General features: G+C 36.7%; 1 protein-coding gene and 1 pseudogene across 1 annotated transcript; both read right to left on the reverse strand.

The window, feature by feature from the left end:
• Positions 1-1,921: 1,921 nt before the first annotated feature.
• LOC145774502 (uncharacterized) lies at positions 1,922-2,563 on the reverse strand (annotated as a pseudogene).
• Positions 2,564-16,013: 13,450 nt separating this feature from the next.
• LOC145774503 (nose resistant to fluoxetine protein 6-like) lies at positions 16,014-19,727 on the reverse strand. The gene is made up of 3 exons (XM_082585760.1): positions 19,120-19,727; positions 18,164-19,079; positions 16,014-17,234 (listed from the first exon to the last, which is right to left on the reverse strand). The coding sequence occupies exons 1-3, from the start codon at positions 19,704-19,706 to the stop codon at positions 16,578-16,580; spliced, it is 2,160 nt and encodes a 719-aa protein (XP_082441886.1). The 5' UTR covers positions 19,707-19,727; the 3' UTR covers positions 16,014-16,577.
• Between the last annotated feature and the right edge of the window lie 4,491 nt (positions 19,728-24,218).

The raw sequence follows: 24,218 nt of genomic DNA on the forward strand, positions 1-24,218 counted from the left end.
CTGAACTGGCGGTGACCGTACTCGAAATAGCCCATAGAAAGCACAATATTTTCCAATTTCAAATCCAAAACAGCATCTTCAGCAGAAAACCATTGCCATTGTACACTGGGTAATAAAAATAGCGGAGGAATGATCTTGCTGGTTGTTACCAGTCACCCACGCTGACACGAAATTCTGTTTCCAACATTTCAACCTCACTGAGGTGTCTGAATGCTTCAATAAGCAGTAAATTGCGGGTTTGCATCCTTCGCTTTTTGCAGCATTTTTTACACAACTTCTGGGAAGCCATGACTGAAAGACTGCAACAACTTCAAATAGTTAAAGAACAGTCAGTTGCTTGGTCTACTCTGCTGTACTTTAGCGCGAACTGCTATGCTTTGGCGCAAACTTTTTGAAACGTGACGTCATTGGGGATTAGATATACTCACGTGACCGCGATTCAAGCGAGCAAAATCTTCGTCGAGGTTGCCAGTGTAGACGAAACGAGCTTAACCACTAGCTTAAGCAAGAATTTCTAAGCAAGAACACTTTCTCGTGTAGACGCACCTTTAAGGTGCGGTAGTAGAAGTATAACAGTAGAAGTTAATATGTAGGGGAGACTGGGGTAAAGTGTGCAATGGGGTTAGATGAGCAACCCCTGTTTTTGGAAAAACAAGTTGGCGGAATTATTTTTTTTTTTATTCTGGATATATCACTCATAATGCCACTTCATTCAATGTATTTGTTATGTCCACTGCGAATTGCATTTTACAATGGCACGCAATTATTGTTTATGTCGAAAAGTCGAAATTTTTATTTTTTTGCCAAAAACTGAATAACTTTATTGTTACACTATTGTAAATCAAATCTGTTTTTTTGTATTGGTAAGTATAAAGTGTGAGGATATTCAATAAAACGTTCAGGTTGGTTAGTCTTGTAGTTTTTTAAATATTTGTAATTTTGTCACAAAAATCATGATGGGGTAAAATGTGCAATGCTAGTTGAAGTATCTTGGAGCAGTTGCTCAACTTACCCCAAAAGAAATAGTTTTAGCTTATTTAATGTTTGAACTGTTGAATTTATGTCTTTTTAGATTCGTATTGGATAAAAAAAACAGTGTTGTGTTGTAAAGCATAATGCCTCGCAATTATACAAACAAACTGACAGGAGAATGCTTAAACTTAATCGAATTGCTCAACTTACCCCAAGTCATTGCTCAATTTACCCCATACAATTTTTGCCGGGGTAAGTTGAGCAACACGCGAATAAGTATCAATATAAAAAAATATAAAAATCGCAAGGTGATAAAACTCAATCTAAAATGTAGCTGATTCACTGGTGCTTTAAGTTCACCTTATTAAAATTTTTCAAAACAAACCGTTGTTTTGTAAAAGCGACTTAAGCAAAAAGGTGCTCATCTTACCCCACCCTCCCCTACACTATAGACACGTAAACACTTAACATCACAAATGTGTTTTAAATGCGAAATACTTGCCAACATCAATGTGTGAAATAAAACCGAAGTGTTCAAAATAGCTTAACACAGAAAGCGTTGTTCGGCACATGATGATATTCCGACGATAAATACAATAACAATACAAATACAAATGATTTATGCTGACAAAAATTGTCGCTTCAAACATTTTCTTCTATATGTGGAATTGGGAAGATTTCTTTTTAAGCACCAACAGTAATCTGCAAGCATGTTTACGTCCCAGTATCCTTGGTATCTTTCCTCCATCTGGCGAAGGTCTTCGTGGAACCTCTCTCCATGTTCTTCGCTGTAGTCACCACAGTTGTCAGGAAAGTAATCCAAATGCGAACTCAGAAAGTGCATTTTCATAAACATCCGGTCTCCAAGGGTTGAAAGCTTTCAAGCAGCTCTTTAACCTGTGCTTCGTAACCAAGGCTTCTATGCTTTCTAATCAGGGCTTCTATGCTTCTATTTTTTGGTGAGATTTAAATCTCGTGTTAGGTCATTCAGCTCAAGCTGTGTAAGAGGCTTGGGTTGTCTTGTACTTTGCTCTGCATCCCATGTGTCTTGTTCACTTTCTTCGCGCTCTGCAGATGAAGAACACTCCATTTCACTTATTTTTCCAGGTGGTTCTGGAACAGGGATACCAGGGCCATGTGATACTGGTTTCATGGCTGAAGGAACATCAGGGTACTTCACATTGTTTGTTCTTCCAGTTTGTTCCTGAAATGAAAAGAACACTGTTACTCTTAAATCAAACAATAAATGAAAATGCCTCCTTACAGTACAAGTATCAGCATACCTTGTAAGTTGGTCATGCGAAAATAACAATCAGTGACATGGTCTTTTCCTTCTCTCCATACCATAGGAATACCAAAAGGAAAGCTCTTTATTTTCTTTAGGCTCCATAATCTCAAGCTTTCAACGAATGCTCTACAACATATGTGCGGAGCAAATGCCTTGTCCTGATCGCCTAGTTTTACTCCAAAATACTCATAATATGCTTTCTTAACAAACTGCATAATTTTTGCTTGGCGACTATGCAGGGTGACCTTGCCACATATAACAGAACCTGTCTGCATCATTTTTGCACTTTCTCATTGTACTGTAAAAACAAAACTTATCATTATTACACAAACGTGTCAAATATACTGACGTGGTAAAGTATTGAGTGCACATAAGTTTTTACATAGCTAATTTCCAAATAAAATACAATAACTATCATCTTAACTGCACACTAACGCAGCCTGTAAAAACCAGTTCATATGTTTAACTTGTTAAGCATCGCGTGTATTCGTCATGTTCTTCTCATTGTGATGTCACTGAAGTCTCATCAAAACTTAATTCATTTGCTAAATCATTTTTATGACATCACAAATCTCAATCGCAAGACCTTGAAAGCAGCAGTTGTCGAAAATTTCAAATGCAATTTGCCAAAAAACTAGACCTGATGGAAGAAAACGGATAACAGTTTTGGATTCAGCATCAAAAAGTACACTAAGAACCGTCAATACTGTAGTAACCTTAAAATTAACGCAGCACAGTGTTATTATAGGTTTTCGTGTTCGTAAAGTCACGGTTATTTTCCCCAGAGAAAAACCGCGACCTGACGAGGACAAATTGAGTGCTTCGAAGACAATTGCGCGTTTTTCCAACATAAAACAATCATCCCAGCTTGTTGTTTGTTTGTTTGTTTATTGGCCGCTGCGAAAAAATATGTACAATAAATCAAAACACAATGTACAGTAAAACTGTTGAAAAGTTTACAATAAAAAAAAAAACGAGTAAAAAAATGATGGTAGCATCACAGCAGCGGGAGGCTGCGAAGTGACCGTTCAAGGTCTTCAAGTCAAGCAGCCACCCTTAACTCATCAATGATAATTATAATTGAATAATTGAGACAAAGACATAATAGTACATAAATAACGGTGAAGCTGTCCAAGATGATAAGAAATCAAAAAACTGATTAGTAGGTTAATTTAGCATTTGTTTAATATGAGTCAATAATTTTCTTTTTGTACATTCTTTTAAAAGTTGTGAATGAGGATTTGCGAATTTCATCTGATATATTGTTCCAAATTTTTGCGCCAGAGTATTTTATTGAGCGTTGTAGTTTTGTGGTTGTGTATCGATAATAATAGTAATCTAGGTTGGTCGAGTTTCGAGTAGAAAAGTTGTGAATTTGGTTACATTTTTTAAAGTAGTTTTGAAAAGTGTCGGGTAATAAATTAAAACTAAACTGATACATAAACTTAGCAATTTCAAAGTTGTACAGATCTTTTAACTTTAGGATATTTAGTTGTTTATAAAAGGGTGTGACATGGTCAGCCCATTTGCCTTTCACAACAGCTTTGACTGCCTTATTTTGCAAAACACCAAGCTTTCCAATATGTGTTTTGTATGACGACCCCTAAATTGTCAGTCCGTATATGAGGTAAGGATGCACAAGAGAATAGTAAAGCTGAAGCATAGCTTTGGTAGGTAAACAATGTTTTAATTTAGAGAGTATGCCAATAGATTTGGAGAGTTTGGAAGAAATAGCATCAATATGAGGAAGAAAAGATAGATTTTTGTCAATTAAGATACCAAGGTATTTAGCAGTGTGAACATCTTTTAGTTGGGTATTGCCGTAAAATACTTCAACATTAGTTGATTTTTGGTTGGTCTTGGGTGCAATTATTAAAAAGTTAGACTTAGAAGCATTTAACGTAAGTGAATTGGCTGTGATCCAACGTTTAATTCCTTTCAGTTCAAGATTAATTAAATTTTGAAGACTTAATAAATTATCGGCTTTAATAACAAGACAAGTGTCATCAGCAAATAATCTAGGAACAGAAGAAACACAGTTAGATATATCATTTATATAAAGTAAAAAGAGAAGCGGTCCTAATATGGACCCTTGAGGGACACCAAATTTTATTTCTTCTAATGTAGAATTTTCTTGACCAATAGACACAAATTGTTTACGATTTTTCAAGTAGGAAGTAAGTAAGGCATTGGCAACTCCTCGAATTCCATAATGATCAAGTTTATGCAAAAGTTTTTCATGATGAACTGTGTCAAAGGCTTTTTTAAGATCTAGTAAAACAAGTCCAGTCAGTTCATTGTTCTGCATTTGCTCGTATGAGGAGGTAATAATGTCTAAAGCAGCATGACTTGTTGAATGGTTGGCACGAAAGCCATACTGAGTAGGCGTTAAGATCGAATGCTTATTTATAAACGACGTCAAACGTTTGAACATTAACTTTTCTAGAATCTTTGAAAAGCATGAGAGTAGAGAAATTGGTCTATAATTATTTGTTTCGAGTTTGCTTCCAGATTTATAAATTGGAATGACTTTAGCAATTTTGAGAACATCTGGAAATATGCCATTCGAAAATGCGTGGTCGAAAAGGATGGATAGAGGCAAGGCTATGATAGTCGAAGAGATTCGAAGGAAATAAGGCGAGATACCATCACTCCCTGCTGATTTATTTAACTTTAGCTGATGTATTTCTTCTATTATTTCGTACACGTCCGGTGGTTCAAGGAAAATAGAAGAGGAAACACGGTTGCTTAAAAAGTCTTTAAAATTATTTGTTTTATCAGTTTCGACTTGTTCTGCGAGGTGGCTTCCGATATTGGCAAAAAAGGAATTAAAACTCTCAGCTATTATTTTTGGATCGCTTTCCAGTTTATCATCAACGCGAACACAATCAACATTTTGGGTTGTTTTCTTTTTATTGGGCAAAAGAGAATTTATAATACTCCAGATTTTTTTTGGTTCATTACTATTAATGTTCAGTTGGTTTTGAAAGTACTGCTTTTTTGCTATACTTTTAATCTTTGTTAATTTATTTGAGTATTTTTTGTAAATGTATTTTCCTGTTTCGCCTCCTGTTAGAAAGTGAGTTTTGTACATTTTTTGTTTGTTTCGTATGGAAACAAGCAATCCTCGAGTCAGCCAGGGTTTACTTTTTAATTTAGTTTGTCTACGAGAGAGTTGTTTAAGTGGAGCATGTTTATCAATTACGCTAGTGATTATTTTCACAAAGCGAGCAAACTTCAAGTTTAAATTATCAGATGTCAATTCAGACAATACTGGTAGTAATTCAGACATATGATTACTAAGGTCATTACAATATAGCTCAGGGTTAAAGTGCCGTTTGTCTCTGACAAAGTAGGCATTTGAACGAGAGCAGTTCTTTAAACCAGAAATAATACAGAATATAGGATAATGGTTCGAGAGGTCACTAGTGATTATACCAGGCAGGATAGCGTTTGAAGTGTCATTTGTTAAAATGTTATCAATAGTTGATGAAGAGGTATCAGTCACTCTGGTTGATTCAACTATCAGAGGGTACACTCCATTGCTTTCTAGCATGTTTAAATATTCGGTCACACCAGGGAGATTGCAATTAGTGATGTTTATATTAAAGTCCCCAAGAAGATAGTACTTTTCATTCTTTTCGTTCAGAGTGGTTAGGGAATTGTTTAGATCTTGAACAAAAGAAGATAAATTAGTTCCTGGGTGTCTATAGAGTGCACCAACTATTAGTTTAGATTGATTGGTCAAGTTTTTGATACTAATCCATAAGTTTTCACAGTAATCGGAATCGACTTTACAATGATTTAAAACAGAAAAAGATGGTGGTATGCGAGCAGACAAATTCGAGTGGAATCATCTCAGGGTAGATCGGGTGTTTTAACATCAGTCAACCCGCACCGCTATACGATCTTACACTACTTGCAATAATTATGAGACAACAAGATTTGCTGAACATGAAAAACAAACACAAGTTGGACGATCCCTTTTGCATAAAAGAGCCACACAAATGAAGACCCAGCACAAATTGCATATCATGCTTATATAATGACAATAAAAACAATCAATTTTTAGCACAAAGTTAACAACGCATGATTTGACAGGTGGACGACTTTATAACAAGTGGAAGTTTATTTTTAGTGACAGAGCACAGAGTTGTCCTTTAATATCTTTCTTTTTTTTTGCAAGGTTTGATCAAATTTTAATTTGCTGTTTTATTGAACAAAACTTTATGACTTTTAGTTTGCAATTGTATCAAACAAAAGATGAAATTTGGGAAACGTATGATGACACCATTGTCAGGCCAGCTCATAGACACCTTAAATAGAAGGACTAGTAGGCTATCTGCTATGCTCGGTATTTGGAACTTGGGTCCCAAATCCAAACTTGGGTCCATCTAAAATGTGGTATAAATTATTCATAAAATTTTGCTTTTGATGTCTTTTACAGGGTTTTGGGGGGCAAGAATTCCATTTTTCACACTTGTTTTGTTCTAATATATCAATGAAAGGTCTTTTGAGGCTTATTAGTCGCAAAAATATTACATTTTTGGCAAATATGGGTGTTTTTTTTATTTAAGTCAATGGAAAAGAATTTGAATTAACATTCAGTATACGTTTAAATCGCGTAAGATTTAAAACTGCAAACTGGTTCGAGGTACATCAATGACATCAGCCTAGGCCAGTGGTTTTCAACCTTTTTGGTGGAACGGAACCCAATGAAACATTCCACAAGTTCGAGGAACCCCTGTTCCATAATTTAATTGCCTTATGCAAAAAACATCGTTTAATTAATAAAATTAAAATTCTCATGTTCAGATTTATTTATGTAGCCTACAATAAAAATACAAACTGTAAAAAATTATATTTATTCTCATAAACAATTCAATGAATGAGAAACTTGAGCCTGGTGTTTCTTGCACAAGTCTTTAATATTGGGTCGTGTGTTTAACAGACACACACATAGTTCATCTTCCACAGACAGCAATTGTGCTCGCCTCTTGTGCTTGATGGTTGTCACAGCTGAAAATCCAAACTCACTCAAGTAGGAGGTTGAAAACAGCATGAGTCGCAGCGCTTTCTGCGCAATTGTAGGATATTCCTTTTCAACCAACAAGCAGAATGCATCCATATAATAATAAAATAGACTCTCGGATTTGAATGTAAACTTGCGGAACCCTTAGACTTACTGGCAGAACCTTAGGGTTCCACGGAAGTTCGGAACCCTGGTTGAAAACCACTGGCTTAGGCTATATCAGAGCAAATGAGTAGCCTATATTTAATAAAGTTATTCGTCAGCTATGAGCTAATTTAATGCCATATTGTTTTTTAAAAACAGTGTAACTGCATATTAGCCTACGGTAGGCACTTTAACATTACCCACTCGTCGAAAAGCGTACTCGCGATTCAGCTGATTTCAGTCATGTGACTCGACACGTGATATTCTGATCGAAAAATTTTGATACAAAGAAATTTAACTGAATGCTTCGCTACAACCAGCGTTACCTAATGGTTAGGGCAGAGGAGTAGTAATTTCGATTCCCACCCTCTGCTAATACTATTTTTTCTTTTGCAACTGAACTGAGTGCAAGAAAGATCTTAATGACTGCAATCAATGGAGTTTATAAGGAAAATTGTGACTAAAACACAAAGCAATTTCACATTGAAAAGCAGGCACTCTGGGTAATGTTAAAGTGCCTACCGCATATTACTGGCCTACTTAAGTAGAAAGTTTCTCTCCTGCACAAACAAGTCGCTTTTGTCCAGAACAAATCCGTTCAAAAGAATATTGGACATCCGTCATGCAAGCTGCTTTAATTCTACCCATTGGGCTATTGATATGTGCTAAAATTTGGCTTACGTGAATTCGACAGCAGTGAAAGTTCTACTTCTCAAACATGTCTGTACTGAATAAACAAAATGAACTGTTGAAAGTTTGTGTATCATCAGTTCACCCGGTTCAAATTCTGAAGAAATGGTGAATCAATTGCATCATCGTAGAAATTTTTATTTTCAATTCCCGACAAATAAGATCGAATTTTGTGTTCTAAATATCTAACCAGAAAAACAATCTTGTGTTTGATAGAGCCATTAAAAGCAGTGAGTAGTTAATGAGCAATGAGCGAGCCATTGAAAGCATTAAAAGCAATATTGCTAAACAAAGAAAGTTGGATAAGGTTGGTTGTAAGTCTAACAATGGTGGTAGTGATGAACTGTTACTGTTGCACAAGTGTAACCTTTCCTGTAACACCAGAAAGCCATCCAACAACAGAAGATCAAATCCCTTTTTGCCAACCTTCTATACTTCAGCAAAAAAAAATTAGGAAAACAAGACAGTGGCAAAATATCTGAATAATCAGAAATCTGCCGAACACTGGACACGTTTTGACTTGACAAATTAACAAAAAGAAGCTCTGACACATCCAAAGCGAAGAGAAAAACATTAAAAGCACTTGAGAAAGGATTCCAAACCCAAACAGAGGCAAAAAAGGGTCTACTTATGATAAAGGAGGCTTTTAAGGTGTTGAAAATGTTTATTGTTGTTTTTCGTAAAATGTGATTTTTGACCAAATACCAAATTTTAATCCCAGATATCTCTTTCATTTCTTTGCCAATCGTTTTCAAATTTTTAACACTATCAGACAGAGTAAACATGCAAAGCCTCTGGTTAAAGAATTTTGGAAATTTTGTTCATGATGCTGTCGGCACCCATTCGTTTCATGTCTGAGGATCAAAAATTTTTGAAAAAATGCAACAATTTGAATAACTTTTTATTTTCTCAAAATATCTTTCATTTCCTTCCATAGAGCTTCAGTCTTGATACTTACAAACATTCTGTTAAAATTTGATTCAAATCCAGTAAGCGGTATTAAAAATATTTGTGTTTAAAATTTGTGTATTTTCACCACTTGGTGGCGGTTTGGGAAAATACGGCCACATTTTCAATATTTTTTTTTGCCTTTTTTAAATTATTTCATCTTCAAGCATCATTTTAAAAACAAGAAATGGGTTGTATGTTGAGAAATCCACATTTTAGTTTTTTCAGGGTAGGGGAAGGTCGGGTTAGTTGAGCCACTTTTTGCATTTTTGCAATTTTTTTTATATGAGTTAGTTTTATTTCTTCATTCACAGTGGTCTACCTTCTGCGTATATTAAACAATATTTGTAAGAAGTACAAGCCTTGTCGAACGACGACAACCGGGTCCACAGGTGTTCAAAAACTAGTAGTCAAATGGCTCAACTAACACCACGGCAAGGGTTAGTTGAGCCATCATTTATTATTTTTGAAAACACAAATTTAACCACATTTCTTTTCCAACCTTAGTTTATATTTAAAGTAATAATATCAATGTATGAAAACAGGTTAACAATTGTTCCAAGAGTTGCTCGTAACTCAATGTGCAGATAAAATAATGAAGGTATTGCTACGGCATCCAAATAACACCATTTCATTATAGCTTGACCACGTTTATGACCTTTTGTTGAGTTTTATGTAGTTCAAAGAGATTTATTGGACCGTAAACAAACTTATCCAACGGCTGCAATCTATGTAAGGTGTGTGGAGGTATCGTAAGCATTATAACGCCCTTTATACACTGGCTCAACTAACACCGAAGGCAGTGGCTCAACTAACACCTTAACTATACCGCCATGAAAATGTTAAAACTACAGCAAAACTTCATGGCACACCATGCCGCTTTTTATTCAGAACGTAGCTTGTTTGGTAAGCTACCAAACAAATTAAATAAAACTGTCTCAGTAACCAAGTAAAAAAAATATTATTGGACATACCTCTATTTTCAAAATCTACTTTCCAAGGTCAAAACTCAACTTTTTAACTTCAGCACCACATATAATATCAATCGTCAACTCAAACCAGACGGGAGACCACGCGATGAGAAACTTTAAGATCACGTGATGATAAAATGTGGTTACCTGTCCACATTTAAGAATTGAAAGGGGTGGATCAACTAACCCAGTGGCTCAACTAACCCGAGCTTCCCCTAGACCTACCTTAAGGTTTTGGGACCCAAGTTTAAAAACCCGAGATTGCGAGTTACGAGTCCTTCTATTTAAGGTGCTATGGGCCAGCTACACGAACTGGGTGTTGAAGGTAAGGTGAACGAAAAGAATGCCAGAGAAAACGAAGACAAATTTGGAGAGGTGTTGTAGCCTACAGCTGTGAGCTGACTTGTCAAGCAATGAGTAGCAAAAAGAATAACAAAGGAACTTACAACTGAAAGTTCCTTTTTGTAACAAAACACATCTTGTTCTTTAAATAATTTTCTTTTGCAAGTTTATAAAAAATTAATTTTTAATTTGATTGAACAGAGCTTTAGAAATTTTGATTTGCAATTTTATAAAACAAAAGATGACATTTGGGAAACATATGTTAAGACGATTGTCAGACATCTATTGGATGTTGAAGGTAAGATGAACGAAAAGGATGCCAGGGATAGGCTAATGGAGATGAAGTTGGAAAGGTGTTTTACAGCTGTGAGCTGACTTGTCAAGTATCAAGAAGCAAAAATAATAACAGAGGAACTAATAGCTGAAAGTTTCTTTTTGTAACAAAACACATACCTATTGTACTTTGCTTTAGTTCTTTTTTAGTTTTCAATTTTGTAAAACAAAAGATGAAATTTGGAAGACAAATGTTGAGACGATTGTCAGACCAGATACATCAATTATAGTTGTTGAAGATGATTGGTCTGCCCCGATAGCTCAGTTGGTTAGCGCTTGACTTTGTGAACGAAGAAGCTTCAAGATCAAGCGGCGCTGGTTCGACTCTCGGAGTGTGCGCTTGAACCAGTGGCGTACCGTGACCACTTTGACAGGGTGTTCAGTGACGGCAAAGCAACAGCGAGGGATCTGGGGGGCCTCCCCCAGAAAATTTGGTGCGTTCAGAGAGCATTTTCAGCACAAATTCTGAACATGAACAGAACTGACAAAAATAATGTTGTCGGAATGGAAAAGAATACAAAATAGATATTTATTTGACAGCGCATTGAATGAAAGACTTAATAATATCAAACATTAAGTTGCATTTCTGAAGTCACATACTTCAGTTCACTTTTTATTTCCGACCATCAAAACGAACAATATTACTTGCCATAACACAGCAGGAGTCTGAAAAAACGCGAAAGTTAAAGCGTGCTTGAGATGGAAATGATTTACTTCATGCAAGGATTAGGCACGGTCGCAACACCTTGAGAAATGTACAAGCCATGACGTACTCAACAGAGGCCATGTCATCGTGCGTGCTGGAGTCTAAACTGGAGGCGAACATGTTTTCATGACTTTGACATACCATATTGAAAAGATATGTATAAAAAGTTGAAGTGAACGTTTTTCACCTTAAATATTTATCTTATATGAAAAAGTTTGCTAGAAAATCAATTTTTAATTGTATATTCATTCGCCATTTGCGCAAGCATACTAAAACGATGCAGAGTTGCCAGGTGTGAAAACCCCAACAGATATCTGTGTGCTTTAATCGGTAGCCTACTGTCCCGTTGTTCTGTTATTGAATTTGCACAATTGTTTTAACATACCCTTCTTTGAACAGGAAAAATCTACAAGAACTATCTTTACTTTTCAAAAGCGCAGAAAAGTCTTAGTTTTTAAAATATTTTTTTTTCTTTCAATTTTAATATAATTCCTATGTGATGAAACTTTACTAAACGTTTCATTTAGCAGCTTTATCTGCGGTTTTTATAATTTATATATTGAACAAATTTTTAATTTTACTCAGCTTTGTTTTGAAAATTGCACTCCTTTTCGTGGCATTTCCTTTAAAAAGTTAATTGTTTTAAACTTCTGGCAACACTGATATGGTGTTCAATAATTGAATTAGGTTTTGCGGTAGTTTTTAAGGTGCTTGCTGTTGAAATGTTATTTAGGGTAGGATATTTGGATAAATGAAATGTTGATTTATTGAAATACTGGCCATGCAAACAAATATTGAGTACCGAGGCTGAAGGCTAGCTAGCGAATGCCGGTAGCCGCGTCGGTTTTGGTAAAATAATGATAGGCTACTTGAGGGCACACCCAGAAGTGTTATGAAATTGTGTGAAAAGTAACTTACTGTACGGTACCTTTGAGAATGATGGGAATTGTTGAGGCTAGCTTTGTTTTTTTTTCCAAATCGGTGTAGCTGTTTTTATTTTTAGTAGAGGTGTAGTATATTAAACGCATGATTGCAGGGTCAGCCTTCAGCTCTTGAGCCTAAAATTGCTTACATGGTCAGTATTTTAAGGTCGCCATGGCTCAGACAAATCTAGAAATCCTATGCAGCATTTTGAAATTCTACTTTAAAAAAATAATTGCTTAGTCTGGCTAGACTTGTGCAGGCTAATACTTTGCTACACTGTAGAACAGTACAGCAAAAATGTGGCATGAAGACACCCAGGAATTAAGAGACACTCTCATTTTCGAACCTGGTTTTAAAATTTAGTTGCAGTCTAAAATACCCGATTGTTCTATACTGTGCATGTAGTATAAATAGGAATAGTCTAATGTGGTATAAGAAGGAATAGTCTAACAAACGCTTTTAAGTTTGTGTGCATTAATAAAAATTTAGTCTCCAATTTTGAGACCAGCAAAGTTTTTTAAAAAAAAAGCAAAACGTTAACATGTTTAGATTGTTCTTATAAAAACTGTGCATTTAAATTGTGCTGCTTAAAGTTTGATAAGTTGAATTTGGTCAGTTCATGCGGTCTCAAAGCATCATTTGTGACCTTAATTTTGTCAAACTTGTGCCATTGCAAAGTGTAGCCTATAGTTAGTGCAGGCATAGTTTTCATTACATCTTCATTTTCATGTATATTTCAAAGTATGTTAAGAGGTTATTTGATATTTAATTAAGATAGGTAGAAAATGTTGTGTGACTAATTGCCATGGAAATTATGATGAGGCAAACAAAGAAACAACTTTTCGTTTACCTCGAAATCCTGAAGAGAAATATACCATATATATGCATATACCAGGTGACACAGTTTGCCAATGGGTACTCTATGGTTATATCATGTTTCATGAAGTTGTTAACCACTGTTGCAGAACCTCGTTATGTCGTGTTTTTCACTCTATATCAGATCAATACCAGTTATCTGTGAACAAAAAGTATGCAGCTACATTGGCCAATATTATGTTTAAAAATTATTGTTGTCTATTTTCACCTGTATCAGAAAAGGAAGTAAAACAAAAGATTTTAAAACTTATATATGCATTAAAAACTTGTTTTTTGTTTGTTTTTCTTTGTTGTTGAGACTTCTGTAAGGACTGTTATAGAACTTCTTTAAATGTCCATTTTCATTCCTGAGAAGTCCTTGCACTGATATTATTTAAAGTTGTCGTAACAGATAATTTTTTCGTTCATTATCTGAACTAAAGTAGCACCACATTAGTTGCGCAACCAGGGGGGCTTGGTTTAGCCCCCCCCCCACTTTACTAAAATCCTGGTTGTGCTACTGGCCACAGTCCTTTCATGTAGTAGTTTTGACCATGTAGGTACATTGTATTTTTGTGAATCAGCTCTATACAAAATAATAACTTCAAAGTTAAAACCTTACACGTCTACTGTAATTATTTTTATTATTGTAACACACACGGGAACAACTATTCATTGGAATAGACTATGTCAAGCATATGAAATGCCATGGATGAAAATGTATTTTACATTTTGAAATTTGAAAGCAAAATTTTCATTGTAATCGTTTTAGGTTTAAATATACTGTGTTTGCAATGCAATATGTCAATGAAAATGTTCGCCTCCAGTTTAGACTCCAGCACGCACGTTGGTTTGGCCTCTGTTAAGTACGCCATGGTACAAGCGAATTAAAAAAAAAACAGGTGAAAGTTAAAACAATAGCAAAGCAACTCGATAATAAACAAGAAAAGGAAGTCGATTGCTATGTTGGTCGGCTGTACGTTTATCCGCCGTACTACTTAGTAAAAACGAAAATGTTTAACACCTCGACTACAGAAGAAAAATTCATCTATAGCATAATTCGATTCTTCTTGTTTGTGCAATAAATTTTTGAATTACATCGTCGTAGAAAGCTTGCTTTTGCTTCAGTTCTAGCAAAAGTTGTTTCCAACGCTGATCACCTCAAACTCTAATCCAACAAGCTAAAACTTGCTATTGCCTGGGATTCCCCCAATGACGCGCCAAGGTGTGCAGATCAGCAAGTGCACAGCCTGGCTGACCTAAAACCATTGCTGTTTTCGCTGCCTTGTGACGTCATTTTTTCTTAATTGCTTATTTTAAATAGCACTCGCCAAGCTGTCAGTGCACGGTAGCCACTTTAACAAGTCGAAATTCTGCCACTGAAATTGATTAGAATGAAACCGCCAACCAATCATAAGCTACGGTTTAAGTGACGTAAAAAATGGCGAAAAGAAGATCATAGAAAGCAAATTAAGTGATGGATTTTTTGTCAGCTGGTTGGCTTAGGGGTTAGGGATAGAAAGTAATAAATTCATTGACGCGTGTTCGATTCTCACCATTGCTATTGCTCTTTTTCTTCTGTAATTACCAAATAAAGTTCAAAACAAGCATTAACTCTCTGGGTGAGTGCTAGAAGGGTCACAATTGGACGGTAGCCTCTTATAACACTTTCTGATTGGTTGGCGCTTGCATTGTAGTCAATTTCAGTGGCAGAATTTCGACTTGTTAAAGTGGCTACCTCAGTGCACACCCAGCTTAAAGGTAATGACCGAAAAAAATTAAAGGCAATGACCTCAAACGTTGGAGTATTAAAATTAGAAGGAGACGAGTTTTGCAATTGAAAAGAAAGCAATCAGCATGCAGCAAGATGTTAGAATATCATGAAACTAAAGAACATCGACAACCGATGGAAATTTTCTTTTTTTCTGGATTTCTTGAGGTGTGCAGTGCACACCTTGAACACCCTGAATATACGCCACTGGCTTGAACAGCGCCTTCTAAGGACTGCTCTCCATTCAGCGCACTTATTGGATGGAATAATTTCCTAGCAAAAACCTTTCAACAATTGGAAACTTCACTTTGCCAATCTCTCGGTTACCGGCCCTGCGACAAGAGAAGAACGCGAAACTACCAGGGATAACCTATCAAGGCTTTGTCAGTCCGAGGATGAAGATTCAAAACCAAACATCAAAAAAATTCTTGCAGCAAAGACTTAGAAAACAATTTCATTTGTACAAGTGTAAATTTCAGTAAGCCTAGGCCTACCTTTACAATAAAAAGGTGCGGTAATAAACATTAATAACAATAATTAGCTAATGTGTCATCGCTTTTCGTGATCATTTAGGCTAATGTCATACAAGATTTTACGTTCAAAGTCTCATGAAGCTTTCCAAAAGTGCATTTTTACTCTCTTCTTGCTCTCAGTAACATTTTGAACCTCCTGAGCGATTTTTACTTTGCTTGCTTGCAATCTGATACCAGCATATGCGACAGTGACATAGCTAGAAGAAAATTTTTTTATAAAAAATCGCTCCGATGATTAGCGCGTGATTTCGTGAACGAAGAATCTTTCAGATCACGCGGAGCTGGTTCGACTCTCGAGGTGTGCGCTTGAGCAACGTATACTAAGGACTGCTTTCCATTCAGCGGCACCTAATGGATAGAATAATTCCCTGGCAACAACACTTCAACAATCGGAAACTTCACTCTGTCAATCTCGCTAACCGGCCCTTCGTCAAGAGCCTCTATAATTAATTATCAGTCCGAGGATAAAGATTCGAAACCAGCCAACAACCGTTGAGAGCAAATATATTTTATTGTTTGACATATAAACTGTGTTTAAAAATATAGCCTAGCTTCTGAATACAGCCATAAATTTATGAAACGCAATTCAACATGTAGGCTAATACAATGTCGTTGAAAGGTTTTTAATAATATTGAACGCATATGTTTTGGGAGGGCAAGATAAAATTTTGTGTAGGCAATTGCAATGAAACACACGTTTAGTTGAAATTTTATTGTTATGAATCTTTTTCAAAAAATCTCGCAAAGCAATTTTTTTACTTTGAATTAAACAGTAACGCGTAGCAGATGTAGTACTGAATAAAATATAGCGCTTATACGCTACCGCTACGTAGAAAATAAGTAGTAGAGCGCTTACAATATCGCTACCAACCAAAGTAGTGCACTAATGCCCACCTTTGTTTGTAACTTAAATTTCATCAAGTTATCTCTCGTAACAATTTATGAGTCTACAAAACATTCAGTAAAAGTTGACACTCTACAATATAGTTAACAAGATCAATTTGCAGGAAAATATTTGTTTGAAAATCAACAAACCAGGTGAACATTTAGACAGTAAGCTTAGTTTATTCAACCAAGCTTTTCACGCAAAATTTTAATCAATATTAACGTCGGAAACTCTGTCAACATGGCAATGACATAAGCAAACAAGTAACCTAAAACTTGAGTCGTCAGGAATAACATAATTAATGTTGGAATACTAAAGTGCATCAAGGTTTCTTGATTCACTATCAGCCACAGATTAATCATTGGATGCACTAGGTATGCGCAGTAAGTCAACCTGCTCAATGGGATAAAGACTTTCCAACTGAGAAAGGTGTTAATTGGACCTCCATAACTGTTTGCACAAGCTACTGTCAACCACGCCAACCCAACGCAAAAGAGTGGTCTTCCAATAGTGTAGCATAAAGCGGCGAGGACATTGTTACTAAAGCGTCCGTTAGGAAATGATGGATACATCCCAAACAACACAAAACATATGATACCAGTGGAAACTGTCCGAACTATTGCGACAGCCAACTTTGACATCATGAGCTTCTTGTAAGTGTGAAGGATGTAACCAGTTAAAACTCCCACGATGTAACATCCTATTCTGTAGCCTACCATGGTTTTGAGTATAGCTCCTTCAGGTATGGACTGGCATGTGATTGATCGGCTAGAACAGCGTTTCTCAAAGTGGGCGAATTCGCCCCCCTGGGGGCGATTTTGAGCACCAGGGGGGCGAAAAAATCAAAGGGGGCGATCGGGGGGCGAAAACACTCGAAGGGGGCGAATTTATCAAACCACCAATAACAGTCCAACCTGCTAATAGCAGTCCAACGCGCAAACCATTTACTGCAAATAGATGAATCCAACTTGACCGACAATGTATCGCTGCTGCTGCTTGGATATGTGCGTTTTGTTCATAATATGAGAACAAGAAGAAACTTGCGCTCAGTCTTCCTACAGATATTCGGGCATCAAGCATATTTAATGCACAACAAGATAAAAGAGCAGGTCAAAATGTCTTAACTCAGTTTCCCAATTTGAGCGAGAAGATTTTGCGAATGTTATTACAGAAGAGCAACGGCAAAAATACTGCTCACATTTAGATAGGGTATGCTTCATAAAGACATGAAACTTCGCTTTGCAGATCTCGTGGACCTCCATGTTCCAAACTGGTTGGTACAACCATTTTCTACCGTACCTACAGACATACTGTAGAAGTGGAACTTCAAGAGCAGTTCATTGATATGCAAACAGATGATGGGTCAAGAGTGAAATTCAAAAAGGATCGATACGATTTGTTTTGGTGCCAGGTTACTGGCAAATATGAGCTTCTCTGGAAAGAAGCTAGAATGTGGATTTTGTCGTTTCCTACTTTATATGTGGTTGAAAAGGGGTTTTCGGCTGTGACGTTGATGCTTTCAAAGCAAAGAAATCGCTTGCTAGTTCATAAACCGGATGATCTTCGACTCTATCTTACAAAGATGTCGCCAAACATTTCAAAACTTTGTAAAAGTCGCCACGCTCAACCATCCCATTGAATATTATCATGTTACTGTCAATTTCGTTGATTAAATTCCCAAAACTAAATTTGTCTATCACTCTATTATTATCAATGTTTATTTTACTTGAGAGAATTAGGGGGGCGAAATTTTATTTCAATAATGAAAAGGGGGCGATGGACTAAAAAAGTTTGAGAAACACTGGGCTAGAACGTCATTTGCAAGTTTGTGCTTTGCAAAAGCAGGATATTCAAGAGAATCAGAAGTCAACAAACTAATTGTGTCAGACACTAGGTCTTTATGAGTGTAGATGGAAAAACTGAATGATATGACAAGATTCGCTGTTAGCATCAGTACAGCGACCACCACGCCAAATCGGTGGTTTCTATAAAACAGATACAAAAAAAGTGGAGAGAGTATGTAAAATTGGAAGTCGTTAGCCAGATACCAACCCAAAGCCAAACAGCTCTCATTAAACTTACTTGGAATTAGATTGCTAATGTAAAGCAGGTTGGTGTACCAGTATCGGAAACATTGTGAATGAATGTTTTCTGCATAATAATACCAAAATAAACCATTACCCAACTTTAGGTAAACACTCACATACATGAAAATAACGAAAGCATATGCAGGAGTAAGTCTAATGTACCGAATGAGATACATAGAAAAGATGTTGATTTTACCCTTTCGTTTTTCTACTGTTGGAAGATTGACGAAGATTACAAGAAGCCTGCTCAAAAAGAAAAACGCATCGACGGCTAAGAATTGGGTTCCGAGGAATTGGGCATGCCAGTGGTCGATGTAATAATTAACTCCTTCTAATTGATTATCTACTTGATGTAGAATGTTTAAAAAACTATGTCCTAGCATAATCCAGGTCATACTCAGGAAGCGCATTCCATAGATGCAGGTGATGTCTGTTGACTTCTGCTCCGTGTCCAGCAGACGCTTGGTGTTTTCAATGAGTGAAAATGACATGAACAATCGATATGGTATTCCATGTTTTGCTTGCTGAGTTGTTGGCAACAACGACGAACCCTCAACAGGAGCTGTAGCGACTTCTTCTTTTCTTCTTTTGATGTAGCTACTCACACAACGTAGATGCAAGAACAAGAAGGATTAACACAATCAAGAGGCAAAGTCCGCTGATATCTCTAGCTTCCCATTCGTCATTCTCTTTCGGACAACCAATCTTCGTCGAGTGCTTTCCAGATGAACTAGAAATTAATTTTCGAAGGGAATCATCGCTACAAGTGTGAGGAAAGCAAAGTCCCATCGTAATTCCTTCAGTTAAATTTAAGTTACGTATTTCGTCATGTTTTGGTTTACCGATATAGACATGGCAATATTTTCCACTGAAATTGTCAGCACGTATGTTCACACATTCATCATGTCTTCTGAACCATCTTACATTGCCTTGGAATAAGCCACTTTCCAGTTTTCCTGAGGCATCAAGCGTTTTCAAAGCGTATAGCTTCGAGCGTTTGGCGTCATCAACAAGCTGTTGCAATGATTGAACACATCCATCCATATGGATGTCAGATGACAGTGGAAATGTTGTTTTAATTTTGAATAAATCTGATTCCAAAAAGTTCCAATAATCGATCCCATCGTGTAGTCCTTTCATAGGATTGTAGTCAAAGGTGGTTGTGTTTGCATTTGTTTCAAAGCAGAAAGCTAACAGAACAATTACCAGATAATAAAATATCATGATTCATCAAAAATAACTGTATTCAAATGACCTATCAATGGGTAGAAACAAAATGCAAAAAAATGGCTTTATGTTTGTTCAATATGAGTAAAAATAACTGTGAATAACCTTAAGTAGTATCAATTTCAATTGATGGTTTTTAATTTAACCCTATGCTCTGTGAGGGAATCTGTGGGGACTTGGTACTTTTCAAAGCAGTATCACTACACAACCACGCGATCCACACCTTTGAAATTTTCTGACTTTTCTTAAAAATTATTCAAGTATTTATTTCGCTTTAAATGACATTGCTATTGTCTATAGTTTTAGAGATATGACATGATTTTCATTATATACTTTGATATTTTAGCTTGCTACTATAGCTAGTCCTCTTGTTTTCAAATTATGCGGATTAATAGGATTACTGAGCGCCACCGTGATGTGTGGAACTGGCAGATATCTCATAAGTTGGTTTTGTTGTAAAGCATTCAACCGTAATGATTCCGCTTTTTGTTTGCAAACTCGAGTTTTCAGTTGCTTTGATTAATCTTTTAATTACATCTGAGTTTCTTTGAAATTATCAGAGTGCATAAAATAAGCTATGCCAAAATATGTCATGTTACATCGTTTTCTATGGCCAATACATTTTGTTTCTAACTTATAACAAGAAGCAGTAGGACAATTCTTGACATAACTCAGTTTATCTCATAAAACAAACAGAGTGATGTGGTAAGTTTTTTGTTGATTTCTTGTCGGAAACAACAAGGGGTGAGTTTTTGACCCGCCAATAAACTTCTGCATGTACCGGTAGGCAGGCGCGGATCTAGGAGTTTTTTTCGGGGGGGGCCAGAAAATTTGAAAATCAATTAAACGGAAAGAAAAAGATAAAACAGATATGAACAATGATACTACGACAGTAGCGTAGCCAGGAATTTTGAAAGGGGGAGTTTTGACAGCCGGCGGGAGAAGCCCGTCGGTGTCTTCTTCAAAGACGACACCCAGCGGCAGGGGGTCTGGGGGCAGCCCCCGGAAAATTTTGAAAAATTACTTTGAATTTGGTGCATTCTGAGAGCATTTTCAACAAAAATGTGGGTATAAATATTCCTGTAAAATGGTGCTTTCCGGTGGCATATCAAAAGGATAAGATCACGTTTTCGATAGCTAGCTCAATTGGTTAGCGCGTCACTTCTGGAACGAAGAAGCTTCAAGATCAAGCGGCGCTGGTTCGACTCTCGGGGTGTGCGCTTGAGCAACGCACGTTAAGGACTGCTCTCCATTCAGCGGCATCTAATGGATGGAATAGTTCCACAGCAACAAGACTTCAACAATCGGAAACTTCACTCTGTCAATCTCGGTGACCGGGCCTGCGTCAGTGATTCAAAGCCTCTACAAGTATGCAAAACTGCCAGGATTAAGCTCTGCATTGAAGCTTTCCCAGTCCGAGGATAAAAATTCAATCAATCAATCAATCAATTCTTGGGCATTTTTCGGAAATAAAGCTAAGTCTCTATGTTTTCTTGTTGCTAATTCCTGGCTGAGATATTTGAATGTTTGGTATTGGCAAAACTCGCTCTTTTAATGCAGTTTCGTTTAAAATTAGGAAAACTTTGTTTTGAGGCATAGAGACTGAAAGCATCATTCTCAATATCGTGATGTCACACGCGTGCCAAAGGGGGTTGTAACTTCCAACCCCCCCCTTCCCTTGGCTACGCCACTATACTACGACATATACGATATGCCATAAAATAAAATAGACATTAAAAGAAACAGCCATTTCATCAATTGTGAATGTTTGAAAAATACATTTTGCTTGAATAAAAATTGCTAAGCATGCAAAGTAAACTTGAAATCTGGTTTAAAACCCTGTATGCAGTGTCCATGACCAAATGGATGTTTGTATGTTTGCAAGCATAGACGGCAATTGATTGAAATTATAGTGAAGACTAAAAACTATAAAACAGCCATTCAAGGTTTCAGATTGTTTCAACTGACGTCATTTGGTTCAGCGTTGGTTTCAGCTGAGTCAGCTTCAACAAATTTTGCTATTAAAATGTATTTGCAGTTGTATAACGGAATAAAGGAGTCTGATCGATGGATGATTTTAATCATAATAATAACAAAAAATTACCCCCCCCCCCGGATAAGTTTAAGTCCGCCGTGGGACTAATATCAGCTGTTTAGACGCATATTAAACGATTTGATGCGGATACATAGAATTTCAACAATAATTCTTCACAACATTTCAGGGGGGGCCCGGGCCCCCTGGGCCCCCCCCCATAAATCCGCGCCTGCCGGTAGGCCTACACTTAAATTCACATAAATATTTATGGATGTTGTTAAAATGTTTTATAAAAACGAGAGATTGAAGGATACTGAAAAGAACTTAACATCGGCTATCTAAACTGCTCTGCTTTTGTTGCTTGAGAAATTACAAAATTATTTTTTTTCTACGAGGATTCAAAAGTATTGATATATCTCTGCAGAAAGACTATTAGGACCAATTCAATAAATTCCAATTTTTTATTCAAATGTTGGTCTTCAAAACTTATTTTTACAAAAGCTTGGTGTACTGTAGACCTATATATTTTTCTCAATAAATTTGGACGTTTGTGATTTGAAGCAAAGTTGTTTGTTAGGTTGAAAGAATCTGAAATCAATGCCTCGTTTTTGTAACGTATTTTAAAGTGATCTATCAGTCAGCCGCTTTTGTGTCTTTTTGTTTTCGAATAGATTTCCGTGAAAAAAGATTGGCTTTTGTAATAACGCCATCAACCATAAAGTTGTATTCTCTGACTGCATCTCAAACGCTATTCTATAACCAGTCCATACTCAGCAAATTTTCTAAAGCAGTGTTGCACAAAATACATATCTGATAAAATAAGGAAAATATGTTGAATTGAATTATTTTTTTAAAGGGATCTGTTTCCTTGTCTCATAAAACTAACTAAAAAAAAGGAACAACGATTTTTATCGTTTGGCATAAAAATATGTATATTGAGGTTTGCCTTGGTTTGCATACGGTTTGCATGTGGTAAGTTTTTTGTTGATTTCTTGTCGGAAGCAACAAGGGGTGAGTTCTTGATCCGCCAATAAACTTCTGCATGTACCGGTACACTTAAATTCACATAAATATTCATGGATGTTGTTAAAATGTTTTATAAAAACGAGAGATTGAAGGATACTGAAAAGAACTTGACATCGGCTATCTAAACTGCTCTGCTTTTGTTGCTTGAGAAAATACAAATCTGTATTCAACCGCTAGCCAGACAACAAATCAGACACTTTTTACCAGGGGCGGATCTACCGGGTGGGCCTGATTGGTACAGGCCCACCCAGATTGACAATGGGCCCACCAAAATCAGATTCATGAAAAAAAAACATAATAATGTTTAACACTGTGGCACTGAATTGTCTGTGGCATCACTATTTCACAGCATGATACCACTTCAACAGCCCATAAAAGGCCCACCAAGATATTTCCTAGGCCCACCCATAAATTACGTTCTGAATCCGCCACTGCACATCGATTCAACGTCTTTAGACGTTGAAGCAATGTTAAAAACGAATGAACAGCTCCCCTGGGATGTGCTGCAAATTACAAAGTGCTTCTTGATCATGTATAACCAAATTGGACAGTGCGAGTGTGAAAACTGAACTAAACACAATTGACACAAACGAAATGTTTACTAACGCTCATTGCTTGATTTAGTTATAATATCAAGTGATGACAGTACGTTTAAAAACGTGTAGACTATAAACTTGTGGCTGTGGCTCAAAAAGAGCTTGTCGGCTGCATAGCCGAGTGGTGAGAACACTGGAACGGCAATCGAGACGACGCCGGTTCGACGCCGGTTCGACGCCGCTCGGGAGCATGCGGCTGTGTACAGAGTGTTGTATAGGTTCCTGTACCTTTCACTAATACTATCGTATTAAATAACCCAAAAATAATATCAAACTGCAACATGAAATCTGAGGACAGCAAGGCAAAGATGGATCAGATACTGACAGGCATGGAAGAGATTTTGAAAAGACAAGAAATGTATGAACAAAAATACAATAATGACCTAACCACTGCTGCACCCCCTGCTGTTGCTGTGTCTTCATCTTTTGCATGTCTGCCTAGCCTGCTTTACACAACTTGATAGTTCAGATTTAACATAGCACTTGTATTTGCGTGGCGGAACAAAAGAATCCAAACAGCGAGACACGAGTCATTTATATACTAGCACGTTACGGGTTTCCAATACAGATTATGTAAATACACAGACACTACATCTCTTTCCTTTTCAGAATCAAACACTATTTCGAAATGTAGTCAACAGATCAAGAATTAAACATAACAGTTCTGGCTAAACACAACACAGTAAATTACATAACAAAGTCTTTAAACCGTTGCGGTGGTTTGATGTTGCGGTGCGGCCTGGTTAGAATAACAGCGTCAGTAAGGTTATCAGGCGAAACATTTTGTTCAGGTATTACATCAGTTGAGTCAGAGAAAGCCTCAGTCGAGACATTATGTCTCGAAGACACATC

The sequence above is a fragment of the Aplidium turbinatum genome, chromosome 7 (genome assembly GCF_918807975.1).
Source record: "Aplidium turbinatum chromosome 7, kaAplTurb1.1, whole genome shotgun sequence".
Taxonomy (NCBI): Eukaryota; Metazoa; Chordata; class Ascidiacea; order Aplousobranchia; family Polyclinidae; genus Aplidium; species Aplidium turbinatum.